Source organism: Sinohyriopsis cumingii, chromosome 18 (assembly GCF_028554795.1).
Source record: "Sinohyriopsis cumingii isolate HCF-2022 chromosome 18, ASM2855479v2, whole genome shotgun sequence".
In the NCBI taxonomy this organism is placed as follows: domain Eukaryota; kingdom Metazoa; phylum Mollusca; class Bivalvia; order Unionida; family Unionidae; genus Sinohyriopsis; species Sinohyriopsis cumingii.
Window position 1 is genome coordinate 58,758,960 of NC_142978.1, and position 27,989 is coordinate 58,786,948.

At 35.8% G+C, this 27,989-nt stretch overlaps 1 protein-coding gene across 2 annotated transcripts in view; it reads right to left on the reverse strand.

The window, feature by feature from the left end:
* The window catches only part of LOC149776738 (CCR4-NOT transcription complex subunit 1-like), a 59,531-nt gene that overhangs the window by 10,860 nt on the left and 20,682 nt on the right, over positions 1-27,989 (reverse strand). For both annotated transcript variants that reach the window (XM_089941276.1, XM_089941277.1), the window contains exons 5-15: positions 27,132-27,339; positions 26,659-26,726; positions 23,081-23,318; positions 22,638-22,874; positions 21,806-21,969; positions 19,079-19,196; positions 12,127-12,228; positions 11,586-11,843; positions 9,208-9,276; positions 7,208-7,376; positions 5,477-5,609 (exon numbers count right to left, since the gene is read on the reverse strand). In XM_089941276.1, coding sequence (XP_089797402.1) covers positions 5,477-5,609; positions 7,208-7,376; positions 9,208-9,276; positions 11,586-11,843; positions 12,127-12,228; positions 19,079-19,196; positions 21,806-21,969; positions 22,638-22,874; positions 23,081-23,318; positions 26,659-26,726; positions 27,132-27,339 — 1,764 coding nt within the window. The remainder of the gene's footprint in view (positions 1-5,476; positions 5,610-7,207; positions 7,377-9,207; positions 9,277-11,585; positions 11,844-12,126; positions 12,229-19,078; positions 19,197-21,805; positions 21,970-22,637; positions 22,875-23,080; positions 23,319-26,658; positions 26,727-27,131; positions 27,340-27,989) is intronic.

Sequence of the window (27,989 nt, forward strand, 5' to 3'; positions counted from 1 at the left end):
TGATAAAACCTGGATGAGAAATATGGCTTCCAAAGCGATAAGAAGCCTGGAAAATCAGATCCAAGACAGGGATGGTCCTGGCTTTTAAAAAGTTGTCGGCACAAAAAAATCACCAACCTCAATATTTGTCGCCATTTTTCAAAAAATCTCGCCAAAACAAGTAGTGATTATTTTTTAAGTCTATTAATGCAGTAGGCAATGAAAATTGAAAAAGATGGGATATTTATTACTTTATTGACAACAAGCAATACAGCCATAATATTACAAAATAAATAGAATGTCACATGAGTATCCACTTGTTGAATGCAGTTTTAAAGTCTATTTCTTCGCATCTGTACATGCTGATTTTCATTAACTTTTCTAGAGTTGAGATGACGAGTTTATTTCTGATGTAGGTTTTTATGAGGTTCATCCTACTGAATCCATGTGACAGTGCTGACAGGTGACACCAGTAGTCTCAGCAGCCACAGATGTGCAAGTATACTCTGCACTGGATCTCACTGTCAACCGAATAAAGTCCTTAACACCTCTATACACCTTACCATTCCAGAGAACTTGAACCCTAGCATAAGCTACAAAGCCAGCCAACTCCTGCCTAACCACTGACTACCTAATCCAAATAGGGATCAAACAACTTGGTTAAAGCGCTTAAAAAACTATCGAATCCCCCTCCTCTGTGAACCCTGCATTTAATTGTATATAACAATATCTACAAATCTGGCACAAGATGATGCAGCCTCTGACCTTTGCTTAGCATCATCCCTAACTGTATGACCTTTGTTCTCAAAAGTACATAGTCAAACCTGATGAATCTAAACTTGGTTCTGCTGGAATCTCAGAAAGAAACCTAGAAATATTAATACCAGACCCTGACCTCAGAACCTCAACAGTGGAGTGGTGATGGGGATTAACCTCGGTAAAGTCATTATCAGATGTCTGATAAGCTTGACAAAGAACTGCCAAATGCCTCAGAATGTCAGCCATATAGTGTACTGTATAAACAATCTGAAACAGGTAATTGGCTTATACAGTGCAACAGCCTTGCAGACATGTCTTCCAACAAGACACTAACTAGAGTGGGAAAATGATCAACAACTGCCTGCACACTACCATCAAATCTAGGCCACCTTGTGTGGAATACCTGATGCAACCGAGTGTGAAAAGCCTCCAATTCTGACTGAACAGCCTCAAGCCTACACATATTACGGGGTTAATATGCAAAATACTTGTACATATTATTCAGTATATCTTGAAACTGACCAGATATCTAACCTCGTCAGCTGCGGCACCTGCACAAAGAGCTAACCTATGTGTAATGCAGTGAGTTGCAAGCAAACCTTTCGTAACCTCCTTCAGCCTGGTAAAAACACTATTCTTGCAACCCAACATGACTGCAGTACAATTGTTTGACACCAACCTGATTGTCCAGACTAAAACCAAACTGCTTAATTAACCTAACAACTCCGAATATACAGATTCTGCATTTGCAGCTTGAAGCTGATGAATACCCAGAAAGTGTGTAACTGGTTCAACATTGCCAGCAAACTAGTCAAGTGCCTAACATAAACAACCAAATTCTGATGTACTGAAATATCTGTGTTCTCGTCAAACATGACACTGTAAACATGAGAGTCCTTGACCTCGGTAACCATCTAGTCAACTATTACATCGGCCAATGATTGCTGAAACTCACTGGTACTTCTGTGACTGTCATGTGATGTGTGCATATCTACTTTAAGCTCTGGTAGTTGGGTGGCACACTGAAATAGAAATAATAATTAATTTTTTATGCCACAAATATTTCATTTATAATTATACTTGTTCTGATTATGTTATAATTAGCAAACATTGGCACTATCCATCGATTTCATGCGATCAGGAATTAAATGCCCTCCCTCCCTTTTATAGCTAGCTTCACAAAGTATATCTCTGTCAACCAGGAGTTCAGACATTTATTTTTGCCATGCTTTACATGCTTTGCTTGTAGTGAATTGCTTCCTAAATCCCAAGAATGATCACTGAATGCTGTATTTTTTTTTCTCAATAAGCAAACTAGCATCTCCATTCCCACCAATGAAACTTACATGAGTCAACACCTGGCATTAATGTACCATACATATATATAAGCATTAGTTACCATCATTTAAATTAAAAGAAGGAATGAAGAAACATATCACAGAGCATATATGACCCCAAGAAACTAATTCAGAACAAATGTTATTTAGTAAGCAGTGTTATATGCATATATAATAAGGTGGGATATAAAATGTGGGAAATAGTTATCACATGTATGGTAGCTTGAGACCACATTTGTTATAACAAAAAAGGGCACCGTTTATTTGTCAATCACTTGCTAGTGCCAGACCTGCCAACCCTGATGAGTCTATCTCAGTAAGGCAGTTGTTTTTTTTTCTCCATAAGATTTACCAGTTTTCAGTAAGGTGTAACAAAATATCAATAACTACTATAGTAAAACTCAAACGTTAATTTAAGTTTGACGCATCAATGATAAACATTATTTTCAACTGAAAAGTTTGTAAAATATGTGTAGACTTTATTGACCACTAGTACAGTTGCATAAAACCCTATGCAGCTCAATGGCCTGTTGCTATCTCTCAACTTGACATCATTCTTGAGAAATTCTTTTCCATTTCACATGACGATTGCAATCATATCTCCCGCCATGATACATACTCATACTGGCATGTGATCTCCAATAAACGTAATGGTGTCCTTTCCAGCTTTTATTCACAAGAATCTGAATACTCCTTTTTATTCTTCTGTGTTGATTATTAACACTTTTCTAGAAGCTTATTTTCCATTTTGTGTTCAACATGCATAACTTTCTGGATGCCATTATTAAAACTTATAATCAACAGTTTGATCATGTAGATGCTTCGCATGAAAAAATATGTGCAGTTTACAGCGTCTGGGGTGCTGCTATAAAAGTTAGTCTGGTTCCCTGACTAATTTCACTAATTTTAAGATGAAACCCAGATCAATATAAAACACAGATGAACCAATTATCTAGATTTTTCAGCAATGATCATTTTTCCATAGTTTTTGCTAGTATGCCGTAAGTCCGTATTTTAAGTGTAATTTTCATAAGACTTATGGGAAAATCGTAAGAGTTGGCAGGTGTGTAGTGCTTTCACTTGCTGTAGAACAGGCGGTCTGATTGAAGTATGCTGAAGAGGCTTGAGTTTAACCTTTAGCTTTTGTGCAGTCTGGGCACAGATGACCAGAATATGAAATGGGGGCATGTTGTGTGGTGAAAATAATGCACTCCTCTGGGAGAAACAGAGTGTCCTTTGAGAATTTCGTGTGATTCAAACTCCCAACTTGGTTTTTGAAAAGATTTTTTTGTGCATGACATATTAGGATAACTATGTTTTAACTAACTTTATTCATAATTATTTGATTTCTTTGAAAATCTTTCTGTACATTTGAAACTTCAACACAGAAGGGGCATTTTTCGTTGGAATGTATCTGGATTTATTGGAACTATTGGAATTGAAAGGACTTCTAGGAAATAGGAATTCATTCACCATGATGTAAGTTAATTCTTTCACACCTGTATTTTGAGAAATAAATTATTTTCAACCATGCAAAACTTTTTTGTTTTGCTATTTCTTGTTACATAGTTTAAGTTCCTGGAATTGTAACACATGATTGATGGCAAAAGTAAAAGATCAGTGAGCAAAATTAACATATATTACTTACCCTGATTGGATTCATGTTTGGTGACAAACTCCTTCAAAATATCACAACCAGTTGTAAACGTATTGATGACTTGTACCATGATACATATATGACAGAACATCAGCTTCAACTTTGTATCATATCTCAGCCACAGATGCCCAAGTTTCCAGCTGTCAAGAAATTTTCGGGAACTTTTGACCTGTTCATCATGCACTTGAAGCATTACTACCATCACTACATGTAGATGATGTTGGATTGTCAGGTATAGCATCAAGTTCAGTGACTGTGTTGTCTGATGAATTTGCACTAAATCAAAATGCTGTTAATTTTAACTTACTCTTAGGATGAGACGATGAACACGCAAACACATTTACCCATTATAAAGTTGCACTGTTGACAGTATATAATTGTGATTGAGATTTTTTCCATTTATACACAGTAACTGGTACTTCAAAAATTTCTCAAAACTAATTTTATTGGTACATTTAAAAAAAAAACAGAGGGATTAGACATCATTCAATTAAATGTAGCTGTTTCTGTTCGCATCTTCAGAGGTTGGTCGACTGTAGGTATAGTCCGGTAGCATGACTCAGTGTATCACAGCATACAGTACTCAGACCAGATGTCAACATAAGATGATTATGATATAATAATGCACTGTAAAGATGGGTTTGTCGATATGAACAAAGCATTGTGCATTGTGTTTCCAAGTTTGTGGCCTCCTTTCATGGTTTCTTTGAATATCTCCACTCCAAATCCATGACTGTATGTACAAATTAAACAGCCAAAAAGGTTGTCGCCCAAAAAATTCCCAGATGGTATATTCTCTCGCAAAAAAGGAAAAAAGCTCACAATTTGTAACACTGGTGAATCCCAGGGTGATCCCTGCAATATCACCTCATTATTATGTGTAAACCTCATTCATTATTGAACTTGTCCAAGATTGGGATATATTCCAAGTCTGAAGCAAATCGGCCTCAGAGTGGTAACAAGTGAGGCAATAAGCTCAATTAGTTTTTACGTTATTGAAGTTGCCTGATATCTTAATGAGACAAGAATGGTATATGGTATCCAAATGCAATCACAAATATGACCTCAGTAATGAAATCAGCCAATTAGATTCAAGATCACCTAATATGGGTGGATTTTGGTCATTACTGAATCTTTGACCAAAATTAGATCAGAAATATGGTGTTTACAGTGGTAACAGGGTTAGCCAATCAGATGCAAGATCACCTCAATAATATTCATGGACTGTGGTCATTACTGAACTTGTAAGAGATTCTGATGGTATAAACCCATATCCCATAATTCATTTCTCCTGACTCCAGCAATAAATTGTTTATGATGCACACATTATAGACACAGAATTCGATGCCATACCATCAGCTCCCTTGAGCTTCTGGCCAGGTGAGTTTAACATGTCTGCTATAAATATCATTCTGCAAATTTAATGCCATTATTTTTTTAAGAATTTGTTTTAAAACAAAACAAGTAAAAAACAATACCATGAACATAAATGATTCACTTGTAACTTTGAATTTTGATGATTTAAACTACAGTATAGCTTCAACAGTTTGAGCTTATGCCTTATACAAAATAACATTATCTCCATCCTCAATGAATTCTATAAAATGCATGTCTGACTGGTTTACCTTCTAATAATAATCCTGTCTAAATTATTTCCTCACCTTTTTGACAACTTCAAATAATAATGACTGCATTTAGATTCAGTGATACAAGAAAAATTGGCAGTAGCTTTTGGAGTACTTGCCTGGTAATTTCTTTATGGATTTCATCTTTCATGGTGGCATTAAACAAGAGCTGCAGCAGGCAGCTGAAGTAGTGTGTGTGGCTGTTTGGGTATGTCAGCTGGTTACAGATGGCAGTAAGGAACAAATAACAACCTGGGGAAAAAGTTCAAATTGTAAAGAAAATTTTAATGCACAACTACAACTGAAAGCAAAAAGATGAAGAAAAAGTAATAAGTGGCCACACATCTTTTACTTTAACAATAGTAGATGAGAAAACATACACATGAATATGTTTCCTTAGGTGTCCATGAATTTCCTTCATATATGAAATCATCAGGAAATTCTTCAATTTTAATAACTTTGGTCTAACCAGGAACTGTTCTAAATCATTAAGGAGGAATCCAAATTTCGGAAACCTGGAAATTCGTATGCATGCTAAGACAAATACTAACAGACATACTGCCATGACTGATTAGCAACAACAGGCCCAAGTGGGACTGAGACTGCTCATGTGACATCTGCTTAAGAGCAATAAGTCAAGAAGTCAAGGTCAGGAGGATGCTTTTTTTGCAATTTCTTTCAAAACTTTTACTATCGAAACATGAACTAGGAACCAATATGAAATTCTTTATGGAAAGGAACCAATCACTATAGTGGAATATGTATTGCAGTCTCTTAAATATAGCTGGCTGAGGTAGCCAAAACATTTATTGACAAGTTGCACCTGAGACGACTGTAGCTTGCAACAATATTCTGAACACAAATTAAGGGATAGTGAAGGAGAGCTGCTGAGTCACCAAATATTGTGAGTGAGGAATTTTCCCTCCTGGAATCCTTGGGATGCGGATCAAAATTTCTTATGAGTGCATGTTTGCATGAAAAAAAGAAAAGGCAATGGTATGCGCACTTGTAAATATAAGCAAACAATACACCAACAACTGGAATCCTATACAATAGTTTCACATTCTATCTGTGACAAAGCCTTCAAAGAACACTATCTTGTGTGTTAACTCAATAACCCCTGGCGCCACATTTACGTGGAAGGAGGTAGTAGCCTACTGCCACACTCTGTAGTGTCATGGTCATGTATAATAAATTAAAGTAGGTGGTGTTATAGAAAGGTAGACAGATGTAGCTCTACAATGATACCAAATAATCTGGACGTTCTAGTTGCACTACAAAATACAGAGGGAAAAACCTAATTTTTTGGACCCGATTTTTTTCCACCTGAAATTTGCTCGTGGTTGGAATCTGATTTTGTGTCTGGATATTAGACCTTTTGGTCTCAGATCTAAGGCAGACCGGTCTCAACACAGACAGGTGAACCTTTGCAAAAAGTAGGATAAGATGGGCATTTTGAATAAAGAGTGGTCTTGATACGAAAATGATGATTTGGTTAACAAAAATGTAAATTAAAAAAAGGAAGTTTATCCCTTCTGCTCATGCGCAAGTAAAATAGCCATTGAAAAACGATGTTTTTAACACATCTAGGCATTAGGTTCATGGGAAATCTCTTGGAAGTCGATGTATTAGGATGTATTCAGAAAGAGCCCACAAAATGTGTTTCCCACTTGCATTTCAGACAAACATGACAAAAACCTCCAGGGCTTAATTTGTTAAGTAAGACTTGTTACACCTATTTATAAAAAAGTACAATGAAGATTATGCCACTGATAGAAAATACCTATTTCTTACTGTATGCTAGCATTAGCATGGCAATCACAGAAAGTATTTAGCCAAGAATTACATACCCATTGAATCTAATCCATATACAAGATCTTCAAAGAGTTTCATGTTTTTGGAGTCTGCAATGTTGCTCATGCTGGGTGTCAAACTGTTGCTGTTGATGCACTCAATGGCCTGAGTTCCCACATAAAGAACAAGTGCATTGATCAGTGGAACATTGTATGGTTCATTTGACTGAAAAAAAAATTAGCATTGTCAGTGTTTTGTGAAAAAACACTACATCTGATATGCAAACTGCACTATTTTTTTTGTATTGCCTTCTCCTAAAGAAACAATACTATACTCAGACATCATTTTGGTATTCCACAAAAAAGGCTGAAATTTGGAGGTGGGAGGGTCCTCCCCCAACATAGTCTCAAGGGGCATTGCCCCCGATCTGGGTGTCCAAGTTGCCGAAAAAACCCCGGCCAAAATTGCATTTTACAATCATAAAAAACTGCTCCTGGTGCAACTTATGATCATAATATATAACAAAATCATCATTTGAAAACTAACAAACTTACCAAATATTTCAACTTGACTTGAATAACAGTATTTATGGTCACATAAATTTGTTCTCCAATACTACTGGTGCTTAAGTTATTTTATGTGCATGTCAGTGTTCACATCGTAATTAAGTCAATTTTTGCAGCAAATATTTTATACTTTTCTCTTTTCATAACAAATCTGTAAAATAAACAGCCAAGTACATCAACTATATACAAATAATCCCATACATTCACATGCCAGTCAAGCTCTTTTTGCGTCTTTGGCAAAGATTTCTTTAGCCTTCCTTTTTGACTGACTTTTTTGGCTCAATGAGGCAATCGTTTCTTTTCCTTTTCAATGAAAGCCTTTCTGCTTTCAAGCTGGTGCTTGTATTGGCAACAAGTAGTGTGCATATTCTGACAGACAGCTACATCTGTTCTCTCGTACAAGAAATCTTTCTTCTTATAGTAATTAACTGCACTTTTTCCAGATGACTTCTGAGCTTCAATTTTTCCATATGCAGCTTCTTTTGTATGTACCGTTCCAAACTCTTCCCACCACAATTAACGTAAAGCAGAGGTCACAAAATGCCAGTCCTCTAGCATTCAGTTTTCTTATAAACTGACTAACTAAATTTTCCTTGACTTTTTGCTCCAGCCATTCTCATTTCCATACATTTTTTAAACCTTTATGTAAACTTCTCATGTCATGGTCTCTCTCAACAACTCAGGATGCCATTTTTTGCAAGAATGCTTCTTCTTTCCATTGCCATCAGTTTCCATTACACGGAGAATCACTGGATGAATTTAAACTTTTGAGTCGTGGACTAAATAATATATGGAATGAATACGTTACATGGGTTGTTGCAGAATGGGACTGAACAGACCATTTTTAAAACCGGATCAGAGATGATTAAAAAAAAATGACTATATTAAGAAAAACAGGATTCAAGTCCAGAGAAAAGCGGAATTCTGCTTTAAAACAGAGAAAAATCATGTCTGTATATTATGTTGTGGTGGAATACAGGTGCCAGAGCCAAAAGTGAGGGTACTATGCCAATTGCAGGACAACATAACAGAAGTTACCAAGGATGAAAACAGAAGTCATACATGGCTGACCCATGACATGACAAACATCATTTGAATCTACACATTGTGTTTAACTCTGAATTGGCTGGACATGGCAGTGGTGCTAACCATTTGCCAGACATATTATCACCAAGTCATGGGGAAATCATACTGAACTTGATTACCGTGTAATGTATTATGCATGACATATAACCAATAAAGCGTACACACACAATCTTAACCATGATGCATATTCATAAAAAAAGCACAAAACAATTAAAGACCCTCTTGTCTGTCCTGGTTCACTAAAGAAACAAAATTTGTGATCCCAGAATTCTGGATTAAGAAAGGCAATTATCTTACAATGGGTTTCTTTTTTGGAATACAATGATAAAACAGAATAATACAAACACATTTATTTTGTAATTGTTGGATTCCAAATAATGGAGTCAAGTTACATTTATGCTCACCTTAAGGTTCCTCACAAGCATAGAAATGAAGGTTGCTGGAGATCCATTTTTCAGATAGGAATCCAAATCCTGTGAACAAGAACACCGTGTATTTTTATTCAGTTCATTTATGCCCTGCTTTTCTACCCAACCATTTACAATATTTATTGGAATTTAGATGTCTGTGTTAAAGACAATTTATAGAAGTTGGAAACAAATAAAAATTCTAGTCTGAATATACCTCCCCATTTATTTGAACCCCCTACAGATTTAAAAAAAGAAAAGCACAATTGATATAAAAGATGGACAGAATATAGTTCATCCAATGATTTATAATTTCAAACCTGATTATGACCAAGGGAACCCGAACACCATTTCATACCAAATGGACGTTTTCAGTGTAAAAGACAACCTTACTCACCAGTCATTTTCAGTTCTTGGATTTCCATTTTCAGTGAAGGTGTGGATGCAACATATATATATTTACATAGAAGGAAAACACTACATCGTCTGCTTCCTATATTTTATAATGTCAAATCAAGCAAAGGTAAAGAATAACAAAAACAAATTTGCCTTTCAAATGGATTTTGCAAGCAGTGGCAGTATAGTTTCAATGTACATGTGAATAAAGGGAAATGGATTTTACAAGCAGTGGCAGTATAGTTTCAATGTACATGTGAATAAAGGGAAATGGAGTTTACAAGCAGTGGCAGTATAGTTTCTATGTACATGTGAATAAAGGGAAATGGATTCTACAAGCAGTGGCAGTATAGTTTATATGTACATGTGAATAATGGGAAATGGATTCTACAAGCAGTGGCAGTATAGTTTCTATGTACATGTGAATAAAGGGAAATGGATTCTACAAGCAGTGGCAGTATAGTTTCTATGTACATGTGAATAATGGGAAATGGATTCTACAAGCAGTGGCAGTATAGTTTCTATGTACATGTGAATAAAGGGAAATGGATTCTACAAGCAGTAGCAGTGTAGTTTCTATGTACATGTGAATAAAGGCAAATGGATTTTGCAAGCAGTGGCAGTATAGTTTCTATGTACATGTGAATAATGGGAAATGGATTCTACAAGCAGTGGCAGTATAGTTTCTATGTACATGTGAATAAAGGGAAATGGATTCTACAAGCAGTGGCAGTATAATTTCTATGTACATGTGAATAAAGGGAAATGGATTTTACAAGCAGTGGCAGTATAGTTTCTATGTACATGTGAATAATGGGAAATGGATTCTACAAGCAGTGGCAGTATAGTTTCTATGTACATGTGAATAATGGGAAATGGATTCTACAAGCAGTGGCAGTATAGTTTCAATGTACATGTGAATAAAGGGAAATGGATTTTGCAAGCAGTGGCAGTATAGTTTCTATGTACATGTGAATAAAGGGAAATGGATTCTACAAGCAGTGGCAGTATAGTTTCTATGTACATGTGAATAAAGGGAAATGGATTCTACAAGCAGTATAGTTTCTATGTACATGTGAATAAAGGGAAATGGATTCTACAAGCAGTGGCAGTATAGTTTCTATGTACATGTGAATAAAGGGAAATGGATTCTACAAGCAGTGGCAGTATAGTTTCTATGTACATGTGAATAAAGGGAAATGGATTCTACAGGCAGTGGCAGTATAGTTTCTATGTACATGTGAATAATGGGAAATGGATTCTACAGGCAGTGGCAGTATAGTTTCTATGTACATGTGAATAAAGGGAAATGGATTCTACAAGCAGTAGCAGTATAGTTTCTATGTACATGTGAAAAAAGGGAAATAGATTTTACAAGCAGTGGCAGTATAGTTTCTATGTACATGTGAATAAAGGGAAATGGATTCTACAAGCAGTGGCAGTACATGTGAATAAAGGGATATAACTCTCAACATACTGGTAATTTACAGACTTATCCAGCAGTTACTGAATAGGAGGAACTACGTCACTGTTGTCCGGGGACAATAGATTTGCCCAGAGTATACGCAATACAGCACTGTGTTAGGATGGAAACTCAGTTAAGCCTGAGCATGCAGACCATGCCAGTGGTAGGGCCACTCTGGTCATTAGAATTTTGTTATTGAAATCAGTACCAAAAAAATGGGGATTTATACAAAAATTATAATGCTTCTTTTTATTATCAGAGTCAAACAAGAGGTTATTTTTTCACAACAGCTGTGATAATTCTCAAGTACACAGAGGTAAAAACTGCATACAGTGTGAAAAAATTGTTTAAAAAGTTGGTGGACACTTGTTTTTCAAGAAATATATAACATATTTATCAAAGAGAAAGTCTAGCTCCATTATCCTTCCCAAATGTATATTAGAGTAATATTTTTTATGTTACACAAATCATGAATATATATTCATCAGAGAGAAATGTGAATGAAGATACTTACTTTCTTGAAAGGTGCTGCCTGGATCACGTTTGCAAAGCTAGTGCTAATGGGTGGGGGGCGTGCTATTTCTGGTAGGATGTCAACCTTCAGGTCAGGTGTCAACGGATCTGGCACAGGTATGTTACGTGGAGAGGCATTCAATATTAAGTTGCGCATCTCGACACAATGTGGCAACATGGCATCACAGAATTCATAATGATATTTGCACAGAAACTCTGGGAAGTCATGAAGCAGGACTAGTAACAGTTTTAGTGTAGCCTGTGAAAAGATGATATCCAATTATAGTGCATCAACATGGTCTACTGAGATCTGATTCAATAAACCTTTTAAAAATATAAAAGCAATCAACCTGTCAATTGATTTTTTAACAGGATCAAATCTGAAGTAAATCTGGCATCCAGCTAAAAATGCTTTGAAAGGGATTCTATATGACAGCTTATCTCTGAGATCAAGGTTTAAACACATCAAACAGTAAGATCTATGTAACTATACTAATTATCTGAGAAGGAACTGCAAGAGACCCATATTTAGCAATGCTTACCTTGTGCAGCATAAGTATTGGATTTTCTGGACATATTTTGCTGAGGAATGGTGAAAGGAACTTGAAGAGATCAATTAATAACTGCGCATACATCCCCCAAATCTGAAAATGTAAATCAGATCATATCCTAAGTATTAAAAGAAATCACTAACATAATAATGAATCACGATTTTCATACAACTTGTCAGAGCTATAATAGCTGAAAAATATTAAAAGGAATTTTTTTCACTAAAACAAACAAAAGCAGTTTTTTCCCCCTGTCAATATTAGTGATAACAGGGATGCCATATATGTATTTTTTAATATTTCACCTTATAACGATCCATACTAGATCATTCTCATGTGCACTCACACACATCTCCTTTCAATATTTAGAGCAAATTTGTTGACCACAATTAAATGGAATCCCTTACTCACCTTCTGACAAAATTAATCTTGATAAATAATAATAAAAAATTCAAAAAGACCCCAAATAAGTACTTTTAAATCTAAGTTTAATTTTTTAGTTGGCCGAGGTGTGAAGAAATGGATAGGTTGGTAGACATAATTCAACACCATATCCCTGATGATCTGATAGGAAAAGGTTGCAATAAAGACAATCTATTTCCAATTCATGGAGGTTGACTGAATCAACAACATTAGCAGCAGGAAGGGTGAACAGACCACATGCTTGAAAGTCCATTTATGAAAAAATGAAAAATACAAGCACAATAACACAAAAAGTCTCTAATTAAAACCTAGAGTTTCTCTAACTGGGTTAGCTCATTTTATTACTTCATCTTTGTAGTTTATGTTTTTCAAAATTTGTATGCGTGTTTTTGTTTACCCATCAGACACTCATTTTTGGGTGTGTTTTGTATTTTTAACGTAGCTTTAAAAAATTTTCAGTCATATCGCTACGATGTCTGCAGTGTGGCAGTTTAAAGTGATGTCTTGCACTGAGGCATCATGCAGCAGACATGTAGCGTGATGTCCCACCCAGTCACATTATCCTGACACCAGGCCTACCAGTCCTAACACTGACCTCTTAATGCTGAGTGCCAAGCGAGGCAGCTGTTAGTAACATTTTTGTAAGTTTTTGGTATGACTCGGCTAAGAATCAAACCACGACCTTCCGCTTCCGAGGTGGATGCTCTAGCCACTAGGCCACCGGAGCAGTCACTCATTTTTGGTCACAACCTCCCTGCTGCTGTAGTGTGTGAGAAATTAAATCATTTTATTATATCAATAAAAAATGTGCAGGATTGTTAGAACAATTACATATAGGCACTTATGCATCATGGGGCAAATGGAGAATAAAACAAGATACTTAGCTATTCTGAATGTGCCAACATTGAAATAAAAAATATTGCCTACAAAAATAATGAAATATCAAAATTATCAACAGTACCATCTGTATATGATCCTGTCACTGGACATATGACTATTTATCTTAATGAACTGGGAGGTTCTGTTAAATCAACACTTGTGATTGAGTAATTTTGTCAGAGTGCTTCAAACTCTGTTGATATAGTTGTTTTAACACCTACACATAGACTCGCCAGAGAAATGAACAAATATTTATCACAGCTTCTTTTGGTGGAAGGGCGATACAGGGACTCCTGAACTAATGGAAAAATATATTCCAAAGATTATTATCTTGGATGAAATATGCACAGTGCTGCTAGAAACACTAAAAATATTTCTTGATTGGTTGCTTGCAAAAAATACTGCTGTAATAATAAGCGGCAATCAATGGTCAACCGCCACCTTTTCTTGGATTGTCTCCACATAAATGGATGAGGAATTTTGTAGATTATTATGAGGAAATAAATGATGATCATAGAGCACTTGATCCAGAATTAAGAGAGTTAAAGAAATTAATCAGACTACAACCAAATAAAATTCCATGTGAAATAATGCGTGAAATAATTGCAGAAATAATTTTTGGAATTTACGGAGACCAGATGATTTGACGGCTGCAAGTAGAAAGACAGTTTGTGACACATTTCAACAACAATTATTTATATTACACTGGACAACAAATTTTTACAAAAGTCATGTTACTGAAATAAAATTAGTCAATTCTTATCAATTTTTATGTGCTGAACACGAATATGACAGTCAAATTGCAAAATTGGCTCTAGTTTTTTGTAATCTGCAAGAAATTAATGTTTACATAACGAAATGCATTCCAATAGTAAAAGGTCAACTGTAATAGCCTACCTATAAAAAATCAAGTCATTGACTACATCTTAGATTTCTTCGCCTGTCTCTTGTACAGCTGTTCGGGAGCATCTCTGAGGAGTGTCCAGCAGTAGTCAGCCAGCATTGTAGTGGACCATTTTCCCTGGTATCTTTGTTCCATTGTTGCGATATCTTGATGAAAACGTTCGCCGTGTTCATCACTAACAATACCACAGTTGCTAGGAAAGAAATCCAAATGGGAATGAAGGAAGTGAATCTTTAGAGACATATTGCAGCCAAGTTTCTTATACTTCATCAACATGTCTTCTACTAGTTCCTTATAGTTTTCTGCCCTAACATTTCCGAGGAAGTTTGTAGAAACTAGGCAAAAAGCATTCCATGCTTGTTTCGCGTCACCTTCCAGCAAGTTGTTGAACCGGTCATCTTTGAAAAGCTCTCGAAGCTGAGGACCCACAAAAACTCCCTCTTTAATCTTTGCTTCGCTGAGTCGAGGGAATTTTTCATGCAGGTATCGGAATGCTGGCAAAGTCCGGTCAATGGCTTTCACGAAGTTCTTCATCAAACCTAGTTTGATGTGAAGGGGTGGTAGCAAGATTTTCTGAGCCTCAACCAGAGCTGGGTGTTGGATATTCTTCTCTCCAATGGCTACATTCTGCCTGTGAGTCCATTCCTTCCTCATGTAGTGCATTTCCCTTGCTCGGCTATCCCACTCGCATAAGAAACACATGTAATTTGTATATCCTTGCTGCAGTCCCATTAAAAGGGCAACTACCTTCAAATCACCACAGAGGTGCCAGCTGTACTTGTTATACTCAATGGAATTCAGTAGCTGCCTTAAGTTATCGTATGTCTCTTTCATGTGGACAGCATACGCTATTGGAATAGATGGAAGAATGTTTCCATTGTGCAAAAGCACAGCCTTGAGACTCAGTTTCGAAGAGTCCACAAATAGTCTCCATTCTTGTGGGTCATGAGTGATTTTTAAAGCATTCATGAGGCCCTCAATATCGGAACAGAATATCAGATTACTTTCCTTTCTGAAGAAAGGCTCCAATTGCTGGTGGCGCTTTCGATATGCAGTAATTGTGACATCTTCTTCTAGAAGATTCCATTGTTGGAGTCTTGATCCTAGCAATTCTGCCTTGTTCTTTGATAAGTCCAAATCACGAATCAGGTCATTTAGTTCTTCCTGTGTTATTCTGTGTGGGGTTGATGATGCACCACAGTGAAAATCTGGATCACTGCATGCTGATGGACCAGGAGAAGAACAGGTCGACTCACCTTTGTCTTCGTCAGATGAATCAAGAGAATATTCTGCTGGAGGTTCTGGAATAGGAAGTCCTTCACCATGTGGAACTGGTCTCAATGCAGACGGAATGTTTGGGTAGACTATTCTCGACTTCTTTCGCTTCGTTATTCCGCCGGAAAGAGGAGGAACCAAGCAGAAGTAACAGTCATTTAGGTGGTTGCTTGGCTCTCTCCACACCATTGGGACTGCAAACGGCATTGATGACCTTTTGCAATTCAACCACTGTGAAAGCTGTGTTGTACATGTAGCACAGCATATATGCGGAGCCCAAGGCTTGTCTTGGTCACCAACCTTGCATCCGAAGTAAAGATGATATGCCTTCTTCACTTGAGAATTGATACTTTTCTTCTGGTTGGCAAATGTCACTTCCCCACAAATATAGCAAAAATTGTCCGCGGTATTAACACACTTTCGAGGCATTACTGTTCTTTATTGTACGTAAATGGATAAAATAATAAGTTTTATGTAACAGTAGCTTGAACTGTCTCGCACAACGTCTAAAATATTTTAAATGCTGAACCTATCTGATTGGGCTTTATATAGTACACTGCTTACGTCAGCTTCAGCAGCCGCCTGGCATTAGTATAATAGGCCTACACATGTATAGTACACTGCTGACGTCAACTTACTTCAGCAGCCGCATGGCATTAGTATTGCATTGCATCAGAAAATGATGCAATCAGCTGTGGATGATGTGAGCATGATGGTATTATGCAATGTTACATCATTATTCCGGATGTTGCTGCAGTCCTACTGGAGAAATTTACACAGTGAAACATAGAAAATGAGGTATATGAATATCTTCAAAACGAGAGCCAATACAAATTTTTCACGGTTATATTCGTGTTCGGCACACCAAAATACTACAGATTAGGGCCTTTTCAAGTCAGTAATGATTTCACTGTTGACCAGTGTTACATAAAGAATTTTTTTCCAAATCTAACGGTTCTATTGTTATTGACCAGCAGATGTGATGACAGAATAATGAAGCTGATATTCCAGGATCATCAGAGTTACAAAATCTTGTGTTAAATGATATTGTCTTAGTTCGTGTCAGTATTGTTGAGAGCGTATTAACGATGGACAAAACTCCATGGACTCTATGATATGTTATAATGATTTATTCATCTCAAAGATTAACTATTTCTGATATTAATATTTGGATTGTTGTTGATCGGATCATATGGTCAAATTTAGTTTATCTCGCAGTGTCTTGAATCAGAAGAATATCTCAGCTGCAGAGGGTTATTATAGACTTTACGGAAAATCAAGCTCAGGAAGGCAATAGCGATGATGCAATAAGAAAAAAATTAAATACAAAGTGTGACAAAAAAAATGTTGAATTTATCATGACACTGAAACAGCAAAATAATCATTGTGCAAGCTGTAACACAGTAATGTTGTGGCAGTATTCAAATAAAAATCCAAGACAATTTACTGTAGACAGAATTAATAGTAATTTTGGTCACACATGTGAAAATGTGATGCTGACCTGTCTTGAGTGTAATCGATGTTGAGGTGCTAGTTTACAAAAGTAAATGCAGTGGTAGTTGTGAGTCTTCAGGAATTAATTGTAATTGTTCAGGTGCAAATCCAAATTGAGGAGCAGTTAAATCTAGCCTGTAGATTGCAGGTCTATCTGTGGATCTTACCATGATAAAAATTTTGTGTCGTAAGACTCCAAATAGGATCAGCTGCTCTTCAAGTTGACAAGATTCATATAAATACCTCAGTCACATTACCTAGTACTGGTTGTTTTAAGGAGTCATGTCATTGTATTCGTATATGTTTTTTTGTGATTGGTACAATGGGTTTCATAGAAATTGAAAGAGTAATTTCATTATTTAATGCAGCTATCAAACTTGGTAGTCTTGCAACCCATTCATGAGATCTCTTGTGTTTCTGAATTACTTCCTTCGCATACTGATATCCAAATAACCGCTCAGTAATTGATCAATTAAATTGTTCAACAATTGCCTGATCGCAATGAATTGCAGTATGTCCTCGTCTGATTTTGACATTATGTTTTTTTGATCAGTGATGATACTTCACCAAGAAATTCCTTGCCAGGATCAACCTTAACAACTGTGACTATCTCAAGGGTCATCCTTGATAGATTCATTGAAACGCAGATTCAAGTTCAGCTGCTGTTTTAGTTGATATTGGTTCTGCTTCTGAATGCGTATTTGCATATTTGCATGTAAGTGATTGACCAATTTTAATAGTATTGTGTGGTAAAAATAAAATATCCGCTTGATGAACTTCATTAGAAGTGCTGACATCAAAATGTGCATGCTGAATTTTTTACATGGTGGTAAATAAATTGGCCAAATTGCCAGTTGTGCTAACCAATTTGCAGCAACAGAACGTGTAATATTTGCTGCATCACAAGTGTACTAATCGCTGCTCTACCCCTCCAATATCCTCTTGGGTTATAATATATCGATTCCATTAAAATAATAATAATCAGGTGATGAATTACCGGCCCCCAATTGCAGATCTTTCCAACCAATTAGCTGATTATTCTCTGACAGATTTGTTTTTAATGAAATTTAAAAAGTGAATCAACTTCACATCTGCAATATAAATAATTATTTTAATATGCTACATCATGAACATGACATTCTTGATCAACTGCATTTATTGGATACTTTCCAGGTCTTGGTTGATCTCGTTCATCAAGTTTCAGGACCACAATAATTATATCCAGGAAGATGTTTTTCTCCTGAATACTTAGCCCATGGAGCTCCTGGTAATTTTCCTAATGAAGCAGTGATATCACCACCATTTTCCTTGACTTGCCAATATATATTTTTTGTACCACATTTGACACATTTACCAGTAAGTGCAAGCTTTTTATATTCTGTTATCATTGTTGTTAATCCACTGGTGGAGGTGGATGCTCTGCATCGAACACAATATAAATCCATATTATTTGTTATATTTGTACAACATGGATGTCACTGATTTCTCAGCAACATGAAAGCATGAGCCAGTAAAACATATTTCAGCATTACTGAATTCCATCAGAATGATAATAATAGGTCTATCAGGGTAAAAAACAAGTACTGCCGAATTTGATGAGATGGCTCAAGTGTGATAAATTATATTTAGTGGCACCATTCATAGATCAGAGATGCTACAATGTGCATAAAGATTTTAATGAAAATGCAAAATTGTTGGATGAGGATGGTAATGATATATATTATTGATTCTATCACCAATATTGATGAAGCCCCATCTGTAGATGACCGGTTTTGTGTTATTATGCTGTATTTTTCATTTTTTTGTATGAACTTTTATTTTCATAAATGGACTTAAAAGCAAGTGGTCTGTTCACACTCCCTGCTACTAAATTACTAAGATTTTGAACACAGTCCCCTTACCATGATATGAATGGTCAAATATACTATGAACAAATTTGTTTTTTTAAATCTGGGTAAAATAGGGCCATACCTTCTGTTCTGGAGTGTCAACAAGCATTCTGTCCATGAAGACCCTGTGTGACACAATCTCCAGCCAGGCAATGGCAAATCCTGGGGCAATAGTAGGATTCAAAACATGTAACAAGTTGCTGGAAAGGAAAAGGACAAATGAAGATCTACAGATCCAACAAATATAGTGTGTTATTTCTAAAAAATATGAAATAAACTATTTTGCACATGAGTTCATCAAAATATCTTGCATGTGTTCACCACAATATTATCTTGCATACAGGTTCACCAAATATCTTGCATACAAGTTCACCAAATATCTTGCATACAAGTTCACCACAATATCTTGCATAGGAGTTCACCACAATATCATCTTGCATACAAGTTCACCAAATATCTTGCATACAAGTTCACCACAATATCTTGCATAGGAGTTCACCACAATATGTTGCATATACTTCATTATAATATACTCTTGCATCAATATTTACTGCCTCAACCATGATCTAAATGATCAAAATTTCATCCTTACCCAGAAATGTCAACCCACAAGCAATCTTACCCAGAATTCTAGAACGACTTTTTCTTGTCCAGAATGGCCAACACACTTGTTTTTCTATAAATCAATACGTAACAGTAACAGTTATGGTCCAGTGAGTATAAATAAGGTATCCAGAACTTTGAATTCATCGACATTTTAGGCCACCCACCCCCAAACCATCAAGATATTTTTCATTGCAAATTATTTTATCATTGCTACCATTTTTCAGCCATCTGATTGCTTACACCAGTCTCTCATATTAGTGCTCAAGTACCTGTATCCACAAGAAGCTCTGGAATTCAGAACGTAACATTTTTACGATAATTCAGAATACTCTAGAATGATTGGCCTAACAACTTAAATAACATTAATGACACAGATCTTGCTCACTGTCAAACTTGTGTGTGAATTTGATCATACACGCATATTTTTAAGACTGAGACAAAATCGGATTATATTGCTTCCTGAGTGGTAACAAGGTGAACCAAGCCGATGCACAATTACCTCATTAAGATGCATAAATCTCACTCGTACTGAAATCTGTACAAGATACAGATGATATAAACATATTTTCCAATGGATGAAGGACACATGGCTATACCATATGCTAATGACTTACAAATTAATGTTTTCTCATAGGAGTGAATTATTTCCTCTTAATAAAACTCTGAATATTCTCCCTTAGTGTCCATTATGTAGATTTGGTTTTCTTGTAGATATTCACATACTGAAAAAGGATTCTTGTGGTTTACAATCTGAAGATGGTCTTGGTTATTAAGGTGTTGGCAAAGACCAGTCTTTCAGATACAGGAATCATTTAATGATAACAAATTTAAAGCAAAGATGAAGGATATTATCAACATTACATTGATGTCAATCACATAAAAGACCCAATGAAATGGTGTTTGCATTTATGTCATTCACTTCAAAAGACCTACTGACATGATCCTTCTGACATAGTCCTTGCATTGATGTCAATGACAATGACTTCAAAGGCCAACTAAAATAATGGTGTTAGCATTGATGTTGATGACAATGACTTCAAAAGGACAACATAAATGATGGTGTTAGCATTAATGTGAATGACAATGACTTCAAAAGAACAACAAATGATGGTGTTAGCATTGATGTCAATGACAATGACTTCAAAAGGACAACAAATGATGGTGTTAGCATTGATGTCAATGACAATGACTTCAAAAGAACAACATAAATGATGGTGTTAGCATTGATGTCAATGACAATGACTTCAAAAGGACAACATAAATGATAGTGTTAGCATTGATGTCAATGACAATGACTTCAAAAGGACAACATAAATGATGGTGTTTGCATTGATGTCAATGACAATGACTTCAAATGGACAACAAATGATGGTGTTAGCATTGATGTCAATGACAATGACTTCAAAAGGACAACATAAATGATGGTGTTAGCATTGATGTCAATGACAATGACTTCAAAAGGACAACAAATGATGGTGTTAGCATTGATGTCAATGACAATGACTTCAAAAGGACAACATAAATGATGGTGTTAGCATTGATGTCAATGACAATGACTTCAAAAGGACAACATAAATGATGGTGTTAGCATTGATGTCAATGTCAACCACATCATAAGGCCAACTAAAACGATGATTGCATCATTGTCAATCACCGCAAAAAACCATCTGAAATGATGGTCTTTGCAGTGATGTCAACCACTTCAAAAAGCCATCTGAAATGATCGTCTTTGCAGTGATGTAAACCACTTCAAAAAGCAATCTGAAATGATTGTCTTTGCAGTGATGTCAGCCACTTCAAAAACCATCTGAAATGATGGTGTATGCATTAATGTCAATCACTTAAAATGGCCATCTGAAAATGATGGTGTTTGCATTGATGTCAATCACTTAAAATGGCCATCTGAAATTATGGTGTTTGCACTGATGTCAATCACTTAAAATGGCCCAACGAAATGACTATGAACTTCAAATGGCCCATTGAAACTGATGGTCATTGATGTCAACTGATTTGCATTAATTTTTATGTAAAAAATGGTTTGACAACTTTTCATTAAAGAATTCAATAACCTTCCTGAAATTTATCATATGTGGCAATAAATACAAAGTGGATGGGAGAGAGTAAAAAACCCAGAATCTATTCAGCCATATATTATGAAAAATAAATTGACAATTTAACAAGAATTAAAAACAGAAACACATACCAGAAGGTATTAAGCACTTGGAAGTTGATGTTTTCAAGGATAGGTTCTGCCGCATTGAGTTCAATGAAAAGCTTAATGAAAATTCTGTGGTATGGCAGCTGATCGAATGCTGTCTGGATGGCCTCAAGATCTCGTAGTAACACTCCAGCTACAATACCTAGCACCTGGAAACAAAAATTTAAAACCATCAAAGCCTTAAGTTTGCTTTGGGATGAAGCAGATACTTGGTTCTGTACAAGTAAAGAACAGTTTTTTTGGCAACTTTAATAAAAAGTGTTCCCTTTTTGGCAGACTTAAATTGTAAATCAAAATCATGTAGAAAGTAATTTGACAATGGTACCAATGTGTCTAAAAGATAACAATTACTGTTTTGATACTGGTTGGAAGATGGTTATTGAATGTACTGTCAAAAAACTTCAAAGTTTATCAATGAAGATGACGTCCAAGTAAATATTGAAACAATGGCATCTTTCCTTATGCAAAATCATACCACTCATGTAACTTTACAGCAGCCTCTGCCTTGCAGAAATAGTCTGATATATATGGCTAAACTTAATATTTCATCAAGCTTGGAGAAACTATACATCCTATTTGACTAAGACTATTTTCATCAGTTTCTGCATCACGATTCAGTTGAACATAACCGCTTATGGCTCAAACCTTTAACTTTATCCTGAAAACTTTTTTAATTACAATGAGCTATTGCATTTACCTTGCAAAGGCCATCTTTATTCTTACAAAAATATATGAAATATAGAACATTATATGGATGAGTAATGTGTCTTCCCTGGATAACATAAGCATGTTTAATAATAATCACCCAAAGATGTACCTTATTCAGCAGAGTGATCTTGGTCTCAGTGTTTGTAACACCTCCTGAATGTTTGACCAGCAGAGCTAGCAGATGGGCATAAGCATCCCATACGAAGTAATATTTAGTCATGATGTTAATCGAGCTCGGGAAGTGATGAATCAATGCACTGTGACCGAAGTCCACACACAACTCTGTACACAGACGGAAAAATCGGGTAATCAGGTCGTCAGTCTGTAGTATATGAAGCTGATGTGCCTGTAAATTACACAAGAAAAAGTATTGTTAAAAACATTGGTTAGAGATCTAACATGAATCTGAATATAAAGCAATAGTGAAGATTCCACAAGCAGGAAAAATATGAGATTCAAAATCACCAGATTTCACAAAACATTAATTTTCACAAAATATATGGCTTCCATTTTCAAGATGAATTGCTTATGTCCAAAATATATGTATTATACCTGTTGCATGAATGCTGCAAAAGCCAGGCTACTTTCTCTGTCAGCATTTAGCCAGTGGAACATGTTTACCCATTCCGATAGCAGGAATTTTGTCTTTCCATGCAACCCTGGGGGGTCATCTATCCTGAGAGTCTGGTAAATACTGGATTGCATCATGGCAATGGGGTCTCCATGCACTTCATCCAGCATGCCAAATTTGCCATCAGTTTGGTGCAGGTTTTTTACAAGTGTGGAGAGGCTGCAAGGAAAGTAAAGATATTTTCTTATTAGTGAGAAATAGGAATATTTCCTGTTCAGAAATTGTGAAGAAGACTGATTGAATGATTTTTACAAAATTAAATTAGTTGAAAATTACTACTGCAAGCAATTTTACACGTTTTTGAAAAGGATTATTGTGCTGTTATTCATCAAAAATAATAAATGAAACAAAATGAAAATATGGACATCAAACATGATTTATGGGCTGCTATCATTTTACTTTTATACAGGTCAATTTCATCAATGAACTCGAAGAACAAATGTCCTCCTGAAGTTATGGTGTAAATGAAAAAGTTAATTTCCCATAGAACACTTGTAAAGTAAGGAACTTCTTGGGCAATTATATCTACAAGTTTTCATGCAAAGATTATTAAAACAATTTTAAAACAAATTAATACATATAATACATATGTGAGCTGAGTGCGAGTCATGGAACATGGTGCCATCAATAGCTTTATAACGAACAGTGGTACAAATTGAACATTATTTATTGATTATCAATGATGTTAAAATGAAAATGCTTAGATCAAATTTGTGTTGTTGTTGTTGTTCTAGGGTTTAACGCCATTTTTCAGCACAAGATAGGCTATACATGGCGGCCAGTATAACTGGTGGAGGAAGAACCCTGGAAAACCCAGGGAAGAACCACCGACCCACAATAAGCTACTGGCAGGCTTTCCCACATCAAATTTGTGTAAGGAGTGTCACATGTACACCTCTCCCTCAATAACTCATGCACAATGGGGTCTACAAACATAGGCCGCACTATAAGCATGGGTGTGAGTTACAGAGTGACCTCTACAAATTGAAAAAATTAGCGTAGCTAGAAAATCGCGGGGGTGGGGTGGTGGTATTAATGACTGAATAATTGTTAATAACATGCTTTTACTAATGAAATTGTTAGTTTTTCTGTATAGATAAATTTATTTTCAAAATGTCCAACATGAAAGATCATTCCAACTGGTTTCAACAACCATCACATGTACACGAAAACTTCTGTGTATTACATTACTTCTTTTTGTTTTGTTGATTAGTCTAGTTCCTGGAGTGTATTTAAAAATATAATGCCAAGTCTGGAGCAAAAGCTGCATGGAAATGGATTAACTGTTGATACACCACCAAACAAGATTCATTTTCTCAAAAAAGGGGCATTTATTTTGTGAGACAATCGGCTACATCGAAACTAAATATTTTTATTGTTCAGTTAGTACAGTATTGATGTTGTGATTTCATTGGAAATAATAGTGAAACTTCTTATCATCATTGATGATATATGCAAGTACCAGTTCAGGAATTCAATGAAAATCCCTTGCCCACAATGGTCTGTATCTGTGAAACCAAGCTCTTTGTTTTACAAAGTATTCACATCACTTGGCTGCCTTGCTGTCTTTGATCACAGATATGAATGAGTTGGTCAATTGATCAACTGAAGTGAGTTCACCCAAGACACAACCGGGCCCGCTAGAAGTTTAAGCTGGATTTGCATGCCTTTTAACCTTTATTTGATTCAAAAGACATAATTAAGATGATAATATAAAGGAGGCCAGATTTTAATTCAGTGCAACACTACAACAAATGCTTCCACAAGTCAGTTATGAAAACATGGTCTGCACTTATTTAGGTTCTCAGAAATGCTTGCAGACCTAGCTGTTATGGTAGATTGACACATTTTACGTTTAAATACACATTACATTTATGATGATTACACTTAAGAGGCACTAAAAGATAGAATTAAAACACAAATTTCACTTTACAAAAATGATTTGATTGGCATTTAAATATTAATGTATAGCCTACACTTGGGGTAAGTTACATTTTCACTGATCAAAGTTTCCTTGAATATCTTTAATTCCGGTGTACTAAGTAAGAATGTCGATTGGAAAGAAAATGTAACCAATTATGTTGATAATTTCAAAATGTTGATTAAAATTTCCATGTCCTATAAACTGATTTTGACCATAAAATGAGCAATATATCAACATTTCAGTTACCAGTTTTGTTCGCGATTTTCTTAACAAATTGGGGTCCACATATGACCCCACATATTAAGCGGGTTTGCGAGTTATCAGGGCACGAGTTATCGAGTGAATGGTGTATATGTGTGTCTTGTAGGCTTGACCTTTGAGCTGGGGACTTAACCACACTATGTTACAGAGTAGACTGGGTAAAGCTTGATAAAAAATAAGTAGCCAGTGATTCCCTTTACGCACATTTGTGCACCAGGGATACACACTGGAGAAAATTGATGCACACATTTTGTTGCTGTGCGTTTTTTTGACACAAAGGATTTGCATAATGCGATCAGGATATATTTAATATCCAATGCATTGGATGAGGGGTGGCACTGTGTATACTTCGAGCATAGGCATTGACTGGTTCCCCGCTTTGTTTACTCCTTGTGTAACGCTCCTCTATTTGTATAGCGGAGTGCAACACAGGGAACATTGCTTACGGATGTCAGCCTGGGTAAGAAATATTCATACCAAGTGTAATCAAAGTTGTTAAGGCTGATCAAAAAATATTGAAAATCAGTTTTTTATATGCTTGCTATGAAAGCCACAATAGACATAGTTTTGATGCATCATATCTTAGGAACACTCCTACCAACATTAACAGAGAAGCAGACTGGTTGCTAATGAAGCCATACATTGCTTGAGGACACACTTGCAATGCATATTAGCTTGGTTTTGTTGTAACAAACATTTCTACCAAGAATAATCAAAACTAGCTTAATTGTTCTGCAAAAAATTTGTTTTCCATGTGACTGCTATGGATGCCATACCATTGTTAAAATATCACGCAAGTCACAAAGATACACAATGTCCGAACAATAATTAAATGATGTCACATCTGAATTTTTACTGCCTTGTTCTAGAAAAGTCAAAAACAGATTTGTTACCAAGATGGTTCAGCTGTTTTGAGTGAAAATAGTTAATCCATGTGGATATGGAGCCACCACAGAACAATTTCTGTTGGGTTGTTTTTCTTACCAATTTTGAATGACTCAGCCATTTTAAAAACAATGGTTGCCATGGATGCTACAATGTTTGTGTGGAAGCTGTTCAGAAAATATTTTTGAAAGAATATGGGGTGAGAAACAAGCCAATCAAGTTTTTCAAAATCAGCACAGTTGTTAGGAAGAAATCTAAAAAGAGGTTTTCCATATGTTTTGGAAGTCATGCCAATATTAGAAGTCACAGAATAATACCATAAGCTCTCATAACTAGTTTAGTGAAAACAGAAACCTCTGATGTTGGCATCCCAACTGTTTTTTAAAACACAAATGATTGTATAGCAGAAAAGGAAGGAAGCACACTTACCCCTCTGGAGCTAGATCTGGTTTTGCAGCGATCAGTGTCAGGGCTTTAATAGTGGAACTTAAATCAATCTGAAATTAAGACAAGCAGACATCTGAGCATGTATTTACTTTTTTATTTAAACCCTTAGTTGTCAGAAGTAAAGTCATTGAAGTATATGTATATGGTGCTTACATGATTTACTGCCTTGTACGTAAAGGATATCATGATAAAGATTTTGCAGCTGTTCCAGTTAGAAAGCAAAGATTGTATCTCCAGATCAACCAACTCACAACAGTAGGTAAATTTAAATATAAATCTATTTTCATTTTATTTTACGTATTTTGTATCTATTCATAAGCTTATTCACAATTTTTAACACCAGTTAGGAAAATATATGTGCAACACAATGAAAGACTCTACATTCATTGACTAGATTTATACACTAAATTTGCACTGTATGGTAAATGTGTTCTTTCTACGCTCTACTAGCTTACCACAGAGACAAAACTTTCTATCCCCCTGTCGATGCAGTAGCACTGTACCAGCTCCATGGCAAAACTGACTGCCATGGAATTCTCACCACCTTCCATCAGCTGCACAAGGCCCATGTCATACTGTTTCATGTTAATCAGGTTACAGCTGACCAGAAGATCCACCAGTTCAAAATTGTACTGATCATTTTCATGATGCTCTATCACACATCTGTATATAAGAAACAGAATACATTAGTATTCACATCATCCCCATCCAGCTTGCATGCCTCTTCCAATTTTAAAATAAATGGCCTCGAGATTTCAAAATGCACTAATTGTCATTTCATTGACTGGTTTCTAATTAGTAGGATGGCTGTCACTAGAGGGTCCATGCTAGTCATATTTCATAGTCCAAATGGGACTTTCTATACTATCATGGCATCCATATTTGTGTGGGTGAGTCTGTTTTGATGAATTTGTACATCAGAGCTACAATTCTTTAAATGAATTACTGTGCATGTCATAATTTTTCCCCCTTTATATTTTTGTCAAAATATTAAAACTAGAAATGCTTGTTTTTCATCTTCCATATATGAACAGTCCAAGGATCCCACTACTCCACTAACAACTGGAATATAACTTGTGCTGGCTTCATTACAGTTTGGTTGAGTTTGGTGTAGGTAATCACAGTGACAACTAGGATAAAGATTATAAATTAATGAATAAGTTTCTACATTTTAGTATATTCTTCGGGATGGGGGGTGATTTGGATTTTTAATGTAGCTTTAACAATCTTTCAGTTGACGTCTGCAGTGTGGTAGTTCACAGTGATGTCTACCACTGGGGGCATCATGTTGCAGACATGTAGTGTGATGTCCT